This window comes from Sus scrofa, chromosome 16 (assembly GCF_054392235.1).
Source record: "Sus scrofa isolate SSC_HxYL_T2T_F1_AM1 chromosome 16, Sscrofa_HxYL_maternal_Yorkshire_Landrace_v2.0, whole genome shotgun sequence".
Taxonomy (NCBI): Eukaryota; Metazoa; Chordata; class Mammalia; order Artiodactyla; family Suidae; genus Sus; species Sus scrofa.
The window spans coordinates 31,992,000-32,009,033 of NC_139398.1; the positions used below are offsets into that span (position 1 = coordinate 31,992,000).

Below are 17,034 nucleotides of genomic sequence, written 5' to 3' on the forward strand. Positions count from 1 at the left end.
GGAAGAGTGACTAATTCTCTCTAGGAAATACTGGGAGTAACAAAATCCTTCAAAGGGGAAAGAATGTGTGACTTGAACCTTAACAAACTATTAGTAGGTCACCAGTCAGACAACAGGGGTAAGAGAGTGGTGCCCATTGAGGCAAAGAGGGCTTGGTGGGCAAAGAAATGGAGAGGGAGATTGCTTATCAGGATATGGGGAGAGGAGTTCCCATCGTTGGCTCAGTGGTTAACGAATCCAACTAGGAACCATGAGGTTTCGGGTTCGATCCCTGGCCTCTCTCAGTGGGTTAAGGATCCGGCATTGCTGTGAGCTGTGGTATAGGTCAAAGACACAGCTCAGATCCCGTGTTGCTGTGGTTCTGGCGTAGGCTGGCAGCTACAGCTCCTATTAGACCCCTAGCCTGGGAACCTCCATATGCCATGGGTGTGGCCCTAGAAGAAACACAAAAAGACCAAAAAACAAACAAACAAGCAAAAATATGGGGAGTGACTTGTGTGCTAAGGTCAGTGCAACTCAGCAACTGGTAGGGAGGTTGGAGCTTGTGGGGAGAAGCCGACAAGAGTGGTAAAACAGTAGGTGGGGCCACTTTGCAAAGACCCTATATTCAGCTTCAGGTGTATGAGCAAGTATAACAGTAATGGTTTTTAAAAACGTTTATATACTTCCATACCTACTGGCTAACCTCTGTCCCAGGTCTCTGAGTAATCCCACCTGAAGCTGCTCTGGTCCTCTCTTAAGACCCCTCCCCCTATCTCTGTAAGATCCAGCAACTAGAAGGTTAATTCCCTCTTTAGCAGGGCTCTGCACATATCTCTGCTCTTTTCTCTAATATTTCCATACTTCTTTCTTTGAAACTAATTTTTCTACCTCTAGTATCTTGAGTTAGAAGTTTAGATCACTGATGTTTAACCTGTCTGATTTTTAAAGACGTGCACTTAAAAGCTATAAATTTCCCTTTAAGCACCGCTTTAATTGCATCCCACAAAACCTTATGTTTTATTATGATTTACTTCAAATAGTTTGCAATTTTATCATTTATTTTATAACTTTATAATGCTTGTTCTTTCATCATGGGTTGTTCAAAGTGCTGCTTAATTTTGGAAACATTTGAGGACTTCTAGTTAGCATTCTTTCCCTGATTTCTAGCCTGAGTCCATTGAGCTCAAAATTCCACGTTTGGCATCATTTTAATCATTCAAAATTTGTTGAAACTTGATTTTAGTCCAGCACATGGCCTATTTTGGTGAATGGTCTACACCTACTTGAAGAAAGTGTGTACTTTCTAGTTGGTGAGAATAGAGTGTGGAACTTACCATTAGGATGTGTCTCTTCTGGGGTTTTGACTGAAAGCCTGGGCTATTTACCTATTCCCCTCCACTTACCTGAACATCAGTCTCTGTTGCCTGAGCACAGTGTTGCTGTTGAACTATCTGCTCAGCTGAGTTGCCTTCAACTCCTGTTTTCTGCTGGATATCGTGACCACCTGCTCTGCTGTGAGGCTCAGCCTTTAATATGGTCCCATTGATCCCTGCTTCCTGGTAATTATGCTCTTGTCTAATTCCCCTTTCCTTGGGTGTGAGCTTGGCTTACTGACTTGCCTCTAAAGAACAGAATATGGCAGAAGTGGTGGGAGTGTCACTTCTGAAGTTGGGTTATAAAAAAGACTACAGCTTTCACGCTGGGTTCTCTCCCTCTCTTCCCTCTCTCATCATTCACCCTGGTGGAAACCAATTGCAGTAATGGGAAGCAGCCCTGGGGAGAATCCCATATGGTGAAAGATCAAAGTGAGGTTACAGGCAGATCCCTCCCCTTCCCACCACTCACGTCTTCAGACAAAACCACAGCCCCACCTGCTAGTTTGACTGTGACCTTATGACAGACCTTTGAGTCAACAACACTCTGCAGCACTTGGATTCCTGACCTACACAAACTATGGGATGATGTTTATTGTTTTAAGGCATAAAGTTTCAGCATAAATAGTTATTTAGAAAGAGATAACTAATACAGAGAGAAATGGAGAAATGGGAAGAAGTAGGACAATTCAAGAATTTTTTGGTCTTTGTGGGGTTTGTTTCTGTTCTTGAAATCAGGCTAACAGGACCTACTAGACTGGGTTAGGGTATAAGGGAAAATGAGAAATAAAGAATTACTCTTGGGTTTTAAGCTTGAACGCTTAACTGAATAGTAAAGCCATTTACTAAGATTAAGGAATCTGAAAGAAATATGGAGTTCCCACGTGGCACAGTGTGTTAAGAATCTGACCACAGAGTTCCCACTGGGGCACAGCAGAAATGAACCCAATTAGTATCCATGAGGATTCGATCCCTGGCCTCACTCAGTAGGTTAAGGATATGGTGTTGCCATCAGCTGTGGTGTGGGTCACAGATGTGGCTTGGATCCCATGTTGCTGTGGCTGAGGCTCCAATTCAACCCCTAGTCTGGGAACTTTCATATGCCAAGGGTGTGGCCTTAAAAAGGAAAAAAAAAATTGTAGTTGCTCAGGGGCTGCAATGTAGGTTTGATCCCTGGCCCAGCACAGTGTGTTAAAGGACCCAGTGTTGTCGCAGCCATGGCTTAGATTCAATCCCTAGCCTGGGAACTTTCATATGCTGTGGGTGCAGTCATAACATTATAAAAAAAAAAAAAGTTTTTTGAAGCAAATCAGAAAGCATGTACAAATGCCAGGTAGCAGGTGGATATACAACTCTGGAGTTCTGGGGATAAAAGTCTGGGCATCAAGTTTGACTTAATAATAGTATCAACCTCACCAGTTGTGAGCATTAGGTGAGCTAATGCAGATAGAACCCCTGGCACGACGCATGCAATTGTTATCTGTCATGCGGCAGAATTGTGTCCCCTAAAAAGATATGTTTATGTCCTCCTGATTCCTGTGAATGTGACCTTGTTTGGACATGGGGTCTTTTCAGATATAAGTAACTAGGATGAGGTCATATTGGACCCTAATTCAATGACTTGTGTCCTTAAGAGAGAGAGACAGTGGAGACACAAAGAAAGACACAGAGAGGAGGATGCCATCTGAGGATAGGCAGAGATGAGAGTGATGCAGCTACAAGCCATGAAATTCTCTTCAACCCATCAGAAACTGGGACAACATTGCGGGATGGCCTCCTCCTCAGAGTCTCCAGAAGGAACCAACTCTTCCAACACCTTGATGCCTGACTTCTAGACTCCAGAACTGTGAGCAAATAAAGTTCTGCTGTTTTACGCTGCCTAGTTTGAGGTATTTTGTTACAGCAACCCTAGGAAAATAATGTAGCATCCAAATAAATGTGAACAGTGAATGATTATCACTGCTTCTATTAGTACGCACATCGTGTCATTGTCATTTTTGTTGTTAATTTTCCAAACACCTAACATGTTGCTTTGCATATAGTAGGAACTCGGGTTGTAATTACAGCAGAATGAAAGATCTTTGATAGCTGCAGTGAAGGAGAAGTAACGCAGAGTGAGCAGTACCTGCACGTACTCCAAAGGGATCTTGAGAGAATGGGTCCTTTTCATTCTCTCTCTTCTCTGAAAACACAAGTCGCTTTGCAGACTCCCAGAATCTAGACACTCTGATTATACACCTCCTCTCTAACTTGACTCCAGGAGTAGTTTCCTGTCCTCTTATTCAGATCCAGCTCGAGTTCTGCCCAACAGCAATCTTCCCAGAACAAACCATCCACATGACAACAGGCTCCTTCAAACTTACATCCTAACCTTTACTTACCTGTTAAGTATAGGTTCCATTATTCAGATTATGACTTGGTATATTTACTCAGCTTCTCATATCACTACATTATCTCTCTGTTTATAAGTACATAAACATCCAAACAGTCTTTATATTTGTTTTAAAACACAGCCGAGTGCCTTTCTTAAACATAACGGACGTTCCTACATTTTTATCAGACAGAGTTCCTTATCAGTACATCTTGAAAACAAAAAATGAGGTCATATACTTTCCTATCTCCAGTGCTCATATTCTAAGCCTCATCCCAAGGACTGTGAAAAATCCATCCCTACCTTGTCTATTACTTGCAAAGAAGCTACAAGAACCCAGGAAAAATATCTGAATATTCCACGAATCTGTGTGTGTGGTTGTTTGGCCCCTTTTGCCAGCAGTGTGAACTCAGATGAATCACCTGTAACCTTGGCAACCGACTCAAGTCACAGTGCACAGTCTTAGAACTATTTTCCAGGCTATTTTTCTTTCTATAATTTGCGTGTTTACTGTTAGGCAGTAAACACGCAAATTATAACAATATTGTTTTATAATTTGATTTTGGTATACTTATAGCACCCATCATTATATAGTCTATATATCTGTGTTTACATCAGGAGCCTTAGGAAAATACTGGGGGAGTCCTAGGCTTCTCTTGGAAAGGGCCCCAGGTGACAGTATTAGTGTAAATATTTATCACATTTTTCAAGGTCTTAGTCCTGGTAAACATATGCTCACCTCTTGAACATTTTCTATTTGTCTCTATTATCTGCATTTGGTTTGGTGGAAAGAGTTCTAATTTTCTCCAAGAGAACTTGTTTTTAGAATAGAAAATGAAATGGACATGCTCATTTTGATGATTTCCTCCAAAAAGAGTCATAGAAACCTCATCTTCAGAAACTAATTTTTCCTGCACTACCCATGATGACTCAGGCCTTTATTTCTATGCTCTCTCTCCTTGAGGGATTTCATCTATAAGAACAGATTAACTCTTTTTTTTTTGTCTTTTTTGCCATTTCTTGGGCTGCTCCCACAGCATATGGAGGTTCCCAGGCTAGGGGTCTAATCGGAGCTGTAGCCGCCGGCCTATGCCAGAGCCACAGCAATGCTGGATCCAAGCCGCGTCTGCAACCTACACCACAGCTCACGGCAACTCGGATCCTTAACCCACTGAGCAAGGCCAGGGATCGAACCTGCAACCTCATGGTTCTTAGTCGGATTCGTTAACCACTGAGCCAAGACGGGAACTTCAGAACAGATTAACTTTAAGGACTAGTCCAGTCTTCACTTGCAAGCTCCGCACATCCATGTTTCCAGCTGCCTGTTTGACCTTTCCAACTATATGTCAAAAAGGCAACATGTCCACAACAAATCTCTTGAACTTCTACCAAAACCCTTCATTTTCCAGTCTTTCAATCACAGTAAATTTCTGTTAACCACCTAGGATGAGATCATATTGGGAACTAGTCTTCTTTTCATCTCTAACCCCATCCAACCCATACCCATTACCACAACCTGGTGATTTTACTCTCCAAATAACTTTCAAATCAGGACTTCTCTCCACCCCCACAATCACCAATTTTAAGCTGTGTAATGAAGGGGCTGAATATTTGCTTCCCACCAAAATCCGTAGATTGAAATCTTAACCCTCAATGTCATGGTAATAGGTGCTGGGACATTTGGGAAGTGATGAGGTCATGAGGGTAGAGCCTTCCTGAATGCGATTAGTGACATTGTTTTTAAAAACCCTAGATTAGTGACGTTATTTTTAAAAACCCTAGAAAACTCTCGTGTCTCTTCTACTATGTGAGGATGTAGCATAGAAGCAGAGAAAATGGGCTTCTATGAACCAGGGCTTTGCCAGACCCTGAACCTACCAGTGCTTAATTTTCAAATTCCCAGCATCTGAAACCACGGGAAAAAAATGTTTGTTGTTTAATCCACCTGGTCTCTGGTGTTTTTTTGGGTAGCCACCTGAAGAGACTAAGCCAAGCAGCCACCATCGCCTACCTAGGCTGTTTCAGTATCTTTTTCCAGGCTCCCAGTTTGTACTCTTCATGCCTTGTGTGGTCTTTACAATGTGTGAACTGGATTGCATAATTTCCCTGCTGTCCAGATTTGGTCTCTCCCATATCAGATCTGGAAGCAAAGATTCTAGCAAAAGTAGTTTATTTGGGAGGAGACCCCAGAAAATCCTGGAAGTATGATAGAGACGGGGAGAGATCCAGTAAGTGTGTATTGTCAGACAAGTTATCACTCTGCCGATGGAGGCTGATCTCTAAACTCTGGGGAATAAATTAAAACACATGATCAAGATTATTCTGCCCAAGTGACAGGATGCCGGGGTATTTATACATCAGCTCCCATCAGTCATTGGTGGTAGGCTGCTCTGAGAGGTGAGCATGGGAAATGAAGTCCCCACCACCTACAGGCTGACCCACGAGCAAGCAAAACAGCTTCAGAGAGAGGCTGCTGGTGAAGAGTCAGAAGAACTGGTACTTTAAGGTCAAGCTGACAAGCAGGGAAAAGGTATGTGCTGGGGGGTGGGGTGGGGGCACCAGCAGCATCTACTTCTACTTAAATTCCTCCAATGGCTTCCTGTTGAGTTTTTTTAAAATTATTATTATTTTTTAAATTATTTTTAATAGTTATTTCCCCATTACACTTCTTTTTCCTACTGTACAGCATGGTGACCCAGTTACATCCCGTTGAGTATTGAATGAAATCCAAAGTCCCAATCACGACTTCCCAGGCTCTATGGAATCTGGTCTCATTCATGTGTTCCTCCTCCCAGCATGGTCTCCCACTCAGGGTCACCTTTGCATCTTTGCTCTTTGCCTGCCAGAATGATCTGCCTAAATCCATTGACCGATTGTTCTTAGAATCTGGAGTAAGAGAACTTCTATCTGCTTCCGGACATATTACCCTGCTGTCTTCCTTTAAAAAAAAAAAATTTCTTCTGCTAGAACCTGTTAAGACCAACTTGAATTCACAACCATCTCTCACTGTCTCTGATGTTGCCAACACAGATGACGTGCAGAAGAAGATACCTTTTGGCATGGAGCTGCAATGTGGCTGGCCCGGGATGCATAAAAGCCAAAGGAAGAGATCTAGTGGGCAGTGCAGGAGCTGTGACTCCAGCTGCTGCCCAGTGCCAACAAGATGAGCCAGCCCAATGCCAACAAGGTGAAAATGTGGGCAAGACAGAGCAGCACCTATGGTCCTGCAGAAAAATGCTCACAGCTTCATTTCAACCTCGGCATCTTTGAAATCCTTGATGATAAGAGTAATTTCTACAAGATTCCTTCAGGTAGATGGTATGGCTTTGGTCTATTATTTTGGTAGGTAGAAGTAGTTCTAGTAGCTTATGCTTAGTTTTTCCTACTGTAGAGACAAAGATGATTATTAATTCCAAGGGAGACAAAAGGTTGTGCAAGAAAAGGATAGCAATGGTATGCTATACGGCTCAATCATTAATGTTTACATAGTCATTACAGGATAAACACTGGGGACAGAGCTTTCAAAAGTACAACTTAACTAAATTAGGAGGTGTCAGAAGGCTGGCAGAAATGTACAGAGAGGATGTGTGAGGAAAAAGCTAAACACTTTCTGCAGTGGGGAGTAAAAAAAAAAATCATGCCTAAAATGAAAAAATAAAGTAGCAGTGTAAGCATATCAACCAAAGTTATGCAGTACATAAGAATCAGTGAAAAGATTTGAATGTGCCTCTGGGCAGAAGAAATATGGAGGGTCCAGCTGTCGGGGAGCTGCAATTTTTTATAATAAACCCTACAGAACTACATATTTTAGTCTTAACAAATGCTTCTCATTTTATTGGTGTACTGTCAGCACTGGGCCTCAATATTTTTAAGTGGTTTTAATATGCAGGTGGCTTTAAGATGGAGGTATAGCTTAGGAAAAAATAAAATATTTTTTAAAAAATAAATCAGTTGCTCTGGAGTTAGACTTGGATATTCTATAGGAGTGGATAGTTAGGGAAATTTTTAAGTTATCTTTTTTTTTTTTTTAGGGCTGCACCCACAGCACATGGAAGTTCCCAGGCTAGGAGTCTAATTGGAGCCGCAGCTGCTGGCCTACACCACAGCTCACGGTTAACGCTGGATCCTGAAGCCTCTGAGCGAAGCCAGGGTTTGAACCTGCATTCTCACGGATACTAGTCAGGTTCGTTACCGCTGAGCCACGACGGGAACTCCATTAAGTTACCTTTTAAGGTCTGCATCCTGTTTGGAATTGCCCTAGCAGGAAGATTACATCTGAAAGCAGAGCCCAGTCATTAAGTGTGTCCTGCGTTCATACATGTGAAAAGCTTGGGTTCAGCACTAAGAGCAAACAACAATGATGATGATACAGACCCTGCCAAGCTGACAGTCTTTTTTTTTTTTTGCCTTTTCTTGAGGCGCTCCTGCGGCATATTGAGGTTCCCACGGTAGGGGTCTAATTGGAGCTGTAGCCAACAGCCTATGCCAGGGCCACAGCAACGCGGGATCTGAGCCAAGTCTGCCACCCACACCACAGCTCACGGCAACGCCAAATCTTTAACCCACCGAGCAAGGCCAGGGATCGAACCCACAACCCCATGGTTCCTAGTCAGATTCGTTAACCACTGCGCCACGAAGGGAACTCCCAGGGTGACACTCTTAATCAGGGTGAGAGATACAGAGAAACAGCCACTGCACTCCTTAATGAAGATGCATGTCTTAAGAGAGGTGCTAATAGAGGGTTCTATGATAATTGAGAGGGGAAAAGATAGTATCTGTTTCTCAGAGCATTCAGAAAGCTTTCCAGGGAGTTCCCGTTGTGGCACAGTGGTTAACAAATCCGACTAGGAACCATGAGGTTGCGGGTTCCATCCCTGGCCTTGCTCAGTGGGTTAAGGATCTGGCGTTGCTGTGAGCTGTGGTGTAGGTCACAGAGGCGGCTCGGACCCCGAGTTGCTGTGGCTCTGGCGTAGGCTGGCGGCTACAGCTCTGATTAGACCCCTACCCTGGGAACCTCCATATGCCACGGAAGTGGCCCAAGAAATGGCAAAAAGATGGATGAAAGAAAGAAAGAAAGAAAGAAAGCTTTCCAAAAAAAAAAAAAAAAATAGACTCTTGCCAGTAACATTAAACAGTACAAGTAATATTGAAATATGTTGAGTTGGGAGAAGTGAGAGAAGAGAACAGAGGAAGAACTTTCATAAGAATATCTTTAGCAAAGGCAGTAACTCGGGAAAAGAGAGTGGCGTGTGTGGATCCACAGCAATAAAACTTGACAAACATTTAGATTAATGGGGTGGGGGAAGGGGTATGGGCTGGTTTAAAACCAGACAACTAAGAAAGCCCCTCTTTTAATTTTTCCATAAGGTAGATCCTTAGGGATCCACATATAAGTGGACAACATTGTCAATTTTCCAGATTTTCCATTAGGAATTTATATGGTAAGATTTTAGCAATGTTTTAACAGTAGACTTAAATGAAATTTGGCTGGGACTAATATGCTTCTCCCTCTGAATCTTTTAGATGCTGTTTTAGAAAAACACGGTCCATGCTTTAAGGTAAACGAGTAAAATATCTTTAGGTCATGTGGGAAAAGAATTTTTTGAAAAAGGATTTTTTGCTTCAATAAGACAGGCTTAGTTGAGCGATACTATACATTCCTGCACAGGATCTGTAGTTGATTTTCAGACAACAGATTGGGAAATGAAGAGCATTCGAGGCTCGGAAGCACTCCGAAAGTGTTCTCTGGGCGTCACTCTTGGGAACAGCCTCTCCTGGGGTCTCACTCTGAGTCTTGCTGGCCAAGAACTCAAGGCCTGGCAGACCTCAGGAGCACATTGTAGGAGTCCATCCTACAGTGAAGATGTCACTGTCAGGCCTAGATGTGATTTTAAAAAAACTCAGCAAGACCTCTTTCTCTTCCTTTGCTTCCGATCTTACTGTGTAATTGACCATCATGGGACATTGATTCTTCTTTGGGACTTAAGTTATTTCACATGGAGAGTTAGGAAAGGAATAAAAGTTAACCCAGAAATTCCCAAACTTGGGAGAAAATTGGTATCATCTGGAAGAGGGTTGCTACAATGTAGATTGTTGGGCCCCTTTCAACTCCACTGAGAAGCAGAACCTCTGCAGTTGCATGGGGCTGGGAAGAGAGCTGCAAATTATATTTCAGCAAGCTCCCCACCTGCTCAGCACCTATCCTCAGACTATTTGAAAATCACAATTCCTCCCATGTACGCACAAAGAAAATGAGGCAAAGGGCTTTCCATGTGTGCCCTAGACTTCCTTGTTTTTCAAGGAAAAAACCTTGACATTTTTTTAACTAAAGGAGAGATTTAAAAAAAAAAATTGTTTGAGAAAGAGCTAGCAAAAACCGGAGTGAGGAGTGAGCTTGAAGATGAGACTACTATGGGAATGGGGTTCACAACCTATGTAATGGGGTTCGCAACCTATGTAATGGTTCAGAGCAAGGCTGAGCTTCTCCAGATTAGAACTGCAGGAGGGCCGTGGTTTGGTTTGGTTTTCGTTTTTATTAAAGCCCTGGCGCCCTCCAGCGGGCAAGCGGAGCAGTCCAGAGACTACAGTGAAGTGTGTTCTCTGGAACTGTGTTCTCATTTAAGAATTAAGATTGTTCATTTGTGATAGAGCATGATAGAAGATAATATGAGAAAAAGAATGTGTATACATCTATGTATATATATGTGTGTGTGTGAGACTGGGTCACTTTTCTGTATAGCAGAAATTGACAGAACATTGTAAATCAACTATAATAAATTTTTATAAAAATTATTCAAAACATAAAAAATAAAAATAAACACATAAAAAAGAATTAAGATTGTTTCCATTTCCCTTCATATGTTTTGGGTACCACGTTTCTTTTTCACTATGGTTTTTTCTCTCTTATGCCTTAAAGTCATAATCTCTTTATCTCTCTAGGTAGAGTTCCCAGTTCTGCAGGAATGAGGACAATTATGCTTAAGATACTCTTGTTACAGTTTCGTCTCAGACAGTGAGGAGAACATTTCAAATTTCTTGAGTTCATCCTAAGAAGTGTACATGTTACACCAGAGCAGTTGATCTGGCACTTAAATAAACTGCAATTTAATAAGTAATTCAAATGGTTTATATTAGCTCCCCTTGCCCAAAGGAACTAAAAAGATTCCTTGGAATTTACTTCATTGGTCTAAACCAACCAAACAAACAAAAAACACCTGTTAAAGAGTTTTGATTATAATAGTGTTGGAAATAAGGGGCTGGTGGTCCAAAGACAGCCCTATGAAATTCTCTATTCCAACTGCATCAAGGTAAAGAGAGTGTGGTGGTGAGTAAGCAGTAGGTTGAAGAACTCTGGGCTGAGAGCTAACCATCTCTTGTCTGTGAGGTTGGTGCACCGACTATACGCTCTGCTTAGCTTCAGTTCTCAGAATACATCTAGGCAGAGGGCAACACCTGAACCCAGAGTTCTGTTATGTGAAGACGCTTTGAAAATCCTGACAATCCCAGGCGCCGATTAAAGTGATCAGCTAATTAATAAGGGGAAGTGGGGCTGGCGTTTGTGTATTCAACAAGAGCCCACGATCTGATTTAAGGTCTGGGTATGAAAAGAAGCCACTATCTTCGTTTTTAAAAGAGAAAAATGGGCAGAAGAGCGTGCATTTGGGAGTGAGAAAGAAAGAATTCTGCTTGCTCTGTTTGGCAATAAAAGCGATCGCAAATCAAAGCAGACTTTCTTCAGTCACATAGGTAAATAAAGGGTTATGACCATTTCCTTTCGAAACTGAAGAGGAAAAGGGAAATTGGCAGCTGTGCTTTGCCTGCTGTGCAACACCACCCCCCCTCCCCCGCGGCGGACGCGGCGAAGTTCAGCACCTCGGAAAGCGCCCCTTCTGGCTGTGCTGGGGATGACGCATGCTCCTTGGGAGTCCGCAGCCTGGGCTCTGCGAGTGGGGATATAACTCGCGGGAACGCCGCTGACAAGTCACTGGGAGTTGACAACAGCGGAGGGACCGAGACACGAGGCAGAGAGGGCAGCATAGAAAGACCTCCAGAGAGTCAGAGCCAGGTAGACGAAACTCTCTTCAGAAACCTCATCTAAGCAGCTGCGGAGGAAATCGACAAAGGTATTTGAAAGGCAAGGGGCGGGCCCTCAATAGCCTTCTCAAGCGGCGGGGTGGGATGCGCTCGTGCCTAAGTGACAGCGGAAAACGCAAGGAGGAAAGTCTGAGTTTTACAGTAGGGACCCGGAGACGCCAACCTTGGCTGGACGCCGACTGCTTGCCTTAAGAACTCTGCTCCTCTGCTCTCGAATTCCGCTCCCGCACAGACGCTGAGCGCAGCTCCCGCTCCCAAGGCCAAGCTCCGCGCGCCGAGAACGCGCCTGGAGCCCAGTTTCTAGGCGCTCTGTTCCGCGGCTGCGTTAAAAGCCTCAACGCACGCCGGGACCCCGCGAGAGTTGGTTTCCCTTAGGTCCTATCCCTGAAATACGACCTAGAGGCACCTGCGCAGGCAGGTGGCCACTGCAGTCGCAATAGCCACTATGAACAAGGCGGCTGGCGGGGACGAGCTTGCAGAACTCTTCAGTCTGATCCCGGACCTTCTGCAGGCGGCCAACACCAGCGGCAACGCGTCTCTGCAGCTCCAGGACTTGCTGTGGGAGCTGGGGCTGGAGTTGCCGGACGGCGCGGCGCCAGGGCACCCCCCGGACGGCGGCGGGGCAGAGACCGCGGACACCGAGGCTCGGGTGCGGATTCTCATCAGCGTGGTGTACTGGGTAGTGTGCGCCTTGGGGCTGACGGGCAACCTGCTGGTGCTCTACCTGATGAAGAGTAAGCAGGGCTGGCGCAAGTCCTCCATCAACCTCTTCGTCACCAACCTGGCGCTGACAGACTTTCAGTTTGTGCTCACCCTGCCCTTCTGGGCGGTGGAAAACGCTCTCGACTTCAAATGGCCCTTTGGCAAGGCCATGTGTAAGATCGTATCCGTAGTGACGTCCATGAACATGTACGCCAGCGTCTTCTTCCTCACCTCCATGAGCGTGGCGCGCTACCACTCGGTGGCCTCGGCTCTTAAGAGTCACCGGACCCAAGGGCACGGCCGGGGTGACTGCTGCGGCCGAAGCCTGGGGGACAGCTGCTGCTTCTCAGCCAAAGTTCTGTGTGTGTTGATCTGGGCCGCGGCCACGCTGGCCTCGCTGCCCAACGCCATCTTCTCCACCACCATCAAGGTGATGGGCGAGGAGCTGTGCTTGGTGCGCTTCCCAGACAAGTTGCTGGGGCGCGACCGGCAGTTCTGGCTGGGCCTTTACCACTTGCAGAAGGTGCTGCTGGGCTTCCTGCTGCCACTGGGCGTCATCAGCCTGTGCTATCTGCTGCTGGTGCGCTTCATCTCCGACCATTGCGTGGCTGGGACCGAAGGAAGTGCCTCAGCAGCTGGGGGAGGCCTGGCCGGAGCCAGCGCCCGAAGACGCTCCAAGGTCACCAAATCAGTGACCATCGTGGTCCTATCCTTCTTCCTGTGTTGGCTGCCCAACCAGGCGCTCACCACCTGGAGCATCCTCATCAAGTTCAACGTGGTGCCCTTCAGCCAAGAGTACTTCTTGTGCCAGGTATACGCATTCCCCGTGAGCGTGTGCCTGGCGCACTCCAACAGCTGTCTCAACCCCATCCTCTACTGCCTCGTGCGCCGCGAGTTCCGCAAAGCGCTCAAGAACCTACTGTGGCGCATCGCATCGCCTTCTCTCACCAGCATGCGCCCTTTCACCGCTACCACCAAGCCAGAGCCCGAGGACCCGGGGCTGCAGGCCCTGGCGCCTCTCCACCAGGCCGCGGAGCCCGACCTGCTCTACTACCCGCCGGGCGTGGTAGTGTACAGCGGGGGGCGCTACGACCTACTGCCCAGCAGCTCCGCCTACTGACGCGGGCTGAGGCTCAGAGTGCGCAGAAACTGAAACACGACCTTCCCCGGGTGGAAAAGAGGAGAGCGGATTAGCGGATGCTGGAGGGGCCCCCGGATCAAGAGGTGGGAGGGACGAGGGTGGAGAAAGGCACAAAGAAGGGGGCCGGGGGACCGTTCTTCGGAGAGGGGAGGTGGAGAGAGGAAGCTGACAAAGGGGCCGAGATCAGCCTCCGGGGGCCAAGTCACCAGCCTCATGGAGCCAAGCCATCAGCCTCTAGCCCCCTTCTCTCCACACACACTCCCTTCTTCTCACGCTGTCGCTGCTGGGCCGGATGGGGCGCCCAGAAGCAGAGAAAGGCATCAGGAATGTAGAGCAATTCGAGCGCGAGGAAGTGGGCCTCAGGCAAATGGTGAGCAATTGAGTGCGTTTATTCCAGCGACTTTTTTGCAGCTCCTCCAAGGTGCATCCAGAGGGGGGAGCCACCCACAAAACCTTTCCATCGCGCCTTTCCTGCGCGGAGAGCCTAGAGTATGGGGCAAAGAAACTTTTTCAGAGTTGGAAAAAAGGAGTGACAATCTTCTTCCACCCGCAGGAGAAAGGCATCACAAGAGCCACCTCCCGCAGGGTGGACAGTTTATCATTTGGGACAGGGAAGAAGGGCACACTCACTCGGAGCCGACTAGACTCTGAACAGCCTTTGGGCTCACAGGTCGCAAGGACCAAAACGCTGCTTTCGAGAGGACCCTTCGCTGGGAAGCGGCGTTACTGGGAGGGAGTAGCTAGAGGACCTCTTCAGGCGAAAGGGGGCTCTCTTGGGAACCCAGCTGCAAGTGAGTGCGTCCTGCACTGGAAGCCTGGGCGGTGGGTTTCCTCTCAGAGCCCTTGGGTGCCTGGAGACGCTGCGTGGGCTCCGGTCTGCGCGCTGCAGGTGAGCTGTGCCAGCAGAAACTTGAACAGGTCTGAGAAGACACGTTGCTGGGAGTGGGGACTTTTCTACAGCCTCTCCCCCCCTCGCTCTTTGGGAATCGGGATGCTGGTTTGATGAAGGCTCTGGACAAGCGAGTGGAGGGGGGCTCTGCTGCATTTTTCATGGGCTTAAATAGAGGATTAAGAGATGCTGTAGAAACATGGTTCCTGAAAACCTAATTCCTAAAAGCTGGAGTCTGATCTTTCAGGAAGAGCAGGTGGGAGTGGGGGGTGGGAGGGGATTGGAAGCTCAAGTAAAATCTGTCCTAAAGGGAAAGAGTACTGAGAGCCTGTTCTGAGGGCACCACCAGGATTCCAGGCAGCGGGTTCCTTATCAGCCATAGCACTGAGGAGAGAAAGCAGGGACCCAGAATTCCTAGAAAGGACTCTACCTTAACCAAGTTCTTTTCAATTCTAAGGAGTGCACAGCACATTGATGTGCATGATGCGTTCTTCCTTACCTCCAGGCAGTCTGTGGGACCCTCTGATGGGTGACACATTTCTCATGACAATTCTATTCTGGTCAGGTCAGTGGAGTCCTTTCTCGAGTCTACTCAGAAAATGAGGATCAAACAGCCATCCACCCACTCAGCTGGCAGTTTTGACAGAGGTGTTACTGTTGGTCCCTTTGGCAACCTAGTCAAACCTGGCAAGGTGGGCACCTACTGGTAAAAAAATCTTTATAGAAACATGTCTGTTTAAATAGCCTCTTGAAGTGGAAATTGTAATTTTGTTGGAAATGCCCTGTACTGTCTGAGATTTGAGGCTCAAGCTGTGAACTCCACAGCCTCAGCATCCCTCATCCTGCATTGTGTAACACACACAGCAACAGTGTTGTTACACTCAGACCTTGCCACAAAAACAAAAGCTGCATGATCTCAATCCTGAGCAGTTTTGAGAAGTTAGGTTTTTTAGAAAACAGAATAATGCTTTTGTTTTTCACTAGTCAAATTTGTCTCTTCTCTTTCGAAAGAGGATGTATTGATACTGATATTGAGTACCAATGGGCTAATAAAAATTGAAATGTAAGCCTCCAAGATAAAAAAAAAAAAAGGAACAAGTAAATACCCACGAAGAACAAATAGCATGGCAGTGTATCCATGTGTAACACTGAGATTAGAGGCTTAGAAGAGGCTATTACAGGGAATTTGCTATTTCAGTTTAAACAAATAATAATAATAATAATAATGGGTAGGTAGCCCAGGTTCTTTAGGAAAGTATATTGAAGTGTGTGCTTTTGCTGTGATGGGCACTAGAAAAACAGAAGGGGCTGAGGGGCAAGGACTTCATGAAAGAACTCCATGAAAAAGTCACCTTGTCCCCACCCAAACCTGACGGCTTCTGAGAACATGGCTAGAGGAGCAAAGACCAAGACTTCTGTCTGCCAAAAGGACAAAAGCATCAACGAGGAAGCAGTCCCATCCAGTTGATATCAGCAATGTATTTTTTGAATGTTGATTGTGTACCAAGGTCTGTGCTGAGTGCTGGCATCACAGACACATTCCTGACATTTACAAGAGGACACCACCGCCCTGTACACAAGGCAAGTGAGTCATGAGAGGGTGCGTTGAATGTTGTAATAAGGGCCAAAAGAAAGTGCTGTCTATAGGACTACAGGGATGGAAAGCTTGATTCTCCTGGGGGATCAGAGATTTCCTCACCAAAACAGTATTTGAGATGGAACTATAAGTATGGGTACAATTTAGATGGGCAGATATGACCACTGAGACAAGGAGTGGGGACACAGAGAGGACACCTGAAGCTGAGGACATGCAGTGATCAAGGGCTTTGAGGTTGGAATGTCAGGGGCATGGTGGGGGAAGGGAGAAGCCAAGCAACGTGACTTCCCTTTCTCCTTCAGGATTTCCTAGGATTTCTATGAAGAATGTAGGTGTCCTTGCCCCTGCTTTATTTGTCTGGGAACAAGACATTTTTGTCCCAGAGAGGAGATGTCGTTTGTATACTAAGAACAAGTACTTAGTTCCAAAGGTGGTTAACGGCTTTTTAAATTGGATTCTATCCACTCATTCAAATCACCATGAACTTGAGTTAAAAGAGAAAACTATTTGAATATTTGCATGTGACTGTGTCTGGGGAGGGAAGAGGCTGCGTGTCATAGCCCATCCAGGGTTCCACCTGCAAAGACCTTGACTTGTAATAAAGACCATGCCCCGTGGTTGGCCACAGATGACTTCTCTTGACTTCCTGGGGGCCCAGGTAAGATGCCCCACAGCTGCAGGTCACCTCCCAGCTCACCCAGGCATTCATTTCAAAATCTTCAATCCCCAGAGCAGTCCTGGAGAAAGGATCATGAAATAGACATTGAACTCAGCAACTAATTCCCCTTCTAAACCTTACAGAAGCCAAGAACAGGCAGATAAAGCGGGAGAGGCAGCTGGGTGCTGGGTCCTCAGAGCACTGGCTCATATTCATCCCATGCTGTG

General features: G+C 46.1%; 1 protein-coding gene across 1 annotated transcript; it reads left to right on the forward strand.

Annotated features, from left to right (window-relative positions):
- The first annotated feature begins 10,495 nt into the window (after positions 1–10,495).
- RXFP3 (relaxin family peptide receptor 3) lies at positions 10,496–16,776 on the forward strand. Its single transcript, XM_005672411.4, has one exon. The coding sequence runs from the start codon at positions 12,266–12,268 to the stop codon at positions 13,640–13,642; it is 1,377 nt and encodes a 458-aa protein (XP_005672468.2). The 5' UTR covers positions 10,496–12,265; the 3' UTR covers positions 13,643–16,776.
- The last annotated feature ends 258 nt before the right edge of the window (positions 16,777–17,034 follow it).

Coding starts and splice junctions, on each gene's coding strand:
- RXFP3 (XM_005672411.4), top strand. CDS start 12,266: ATGAACAAGGCGGCTGGCGGGGACGAGCTTGCAGAACTCTTCAGTCTG.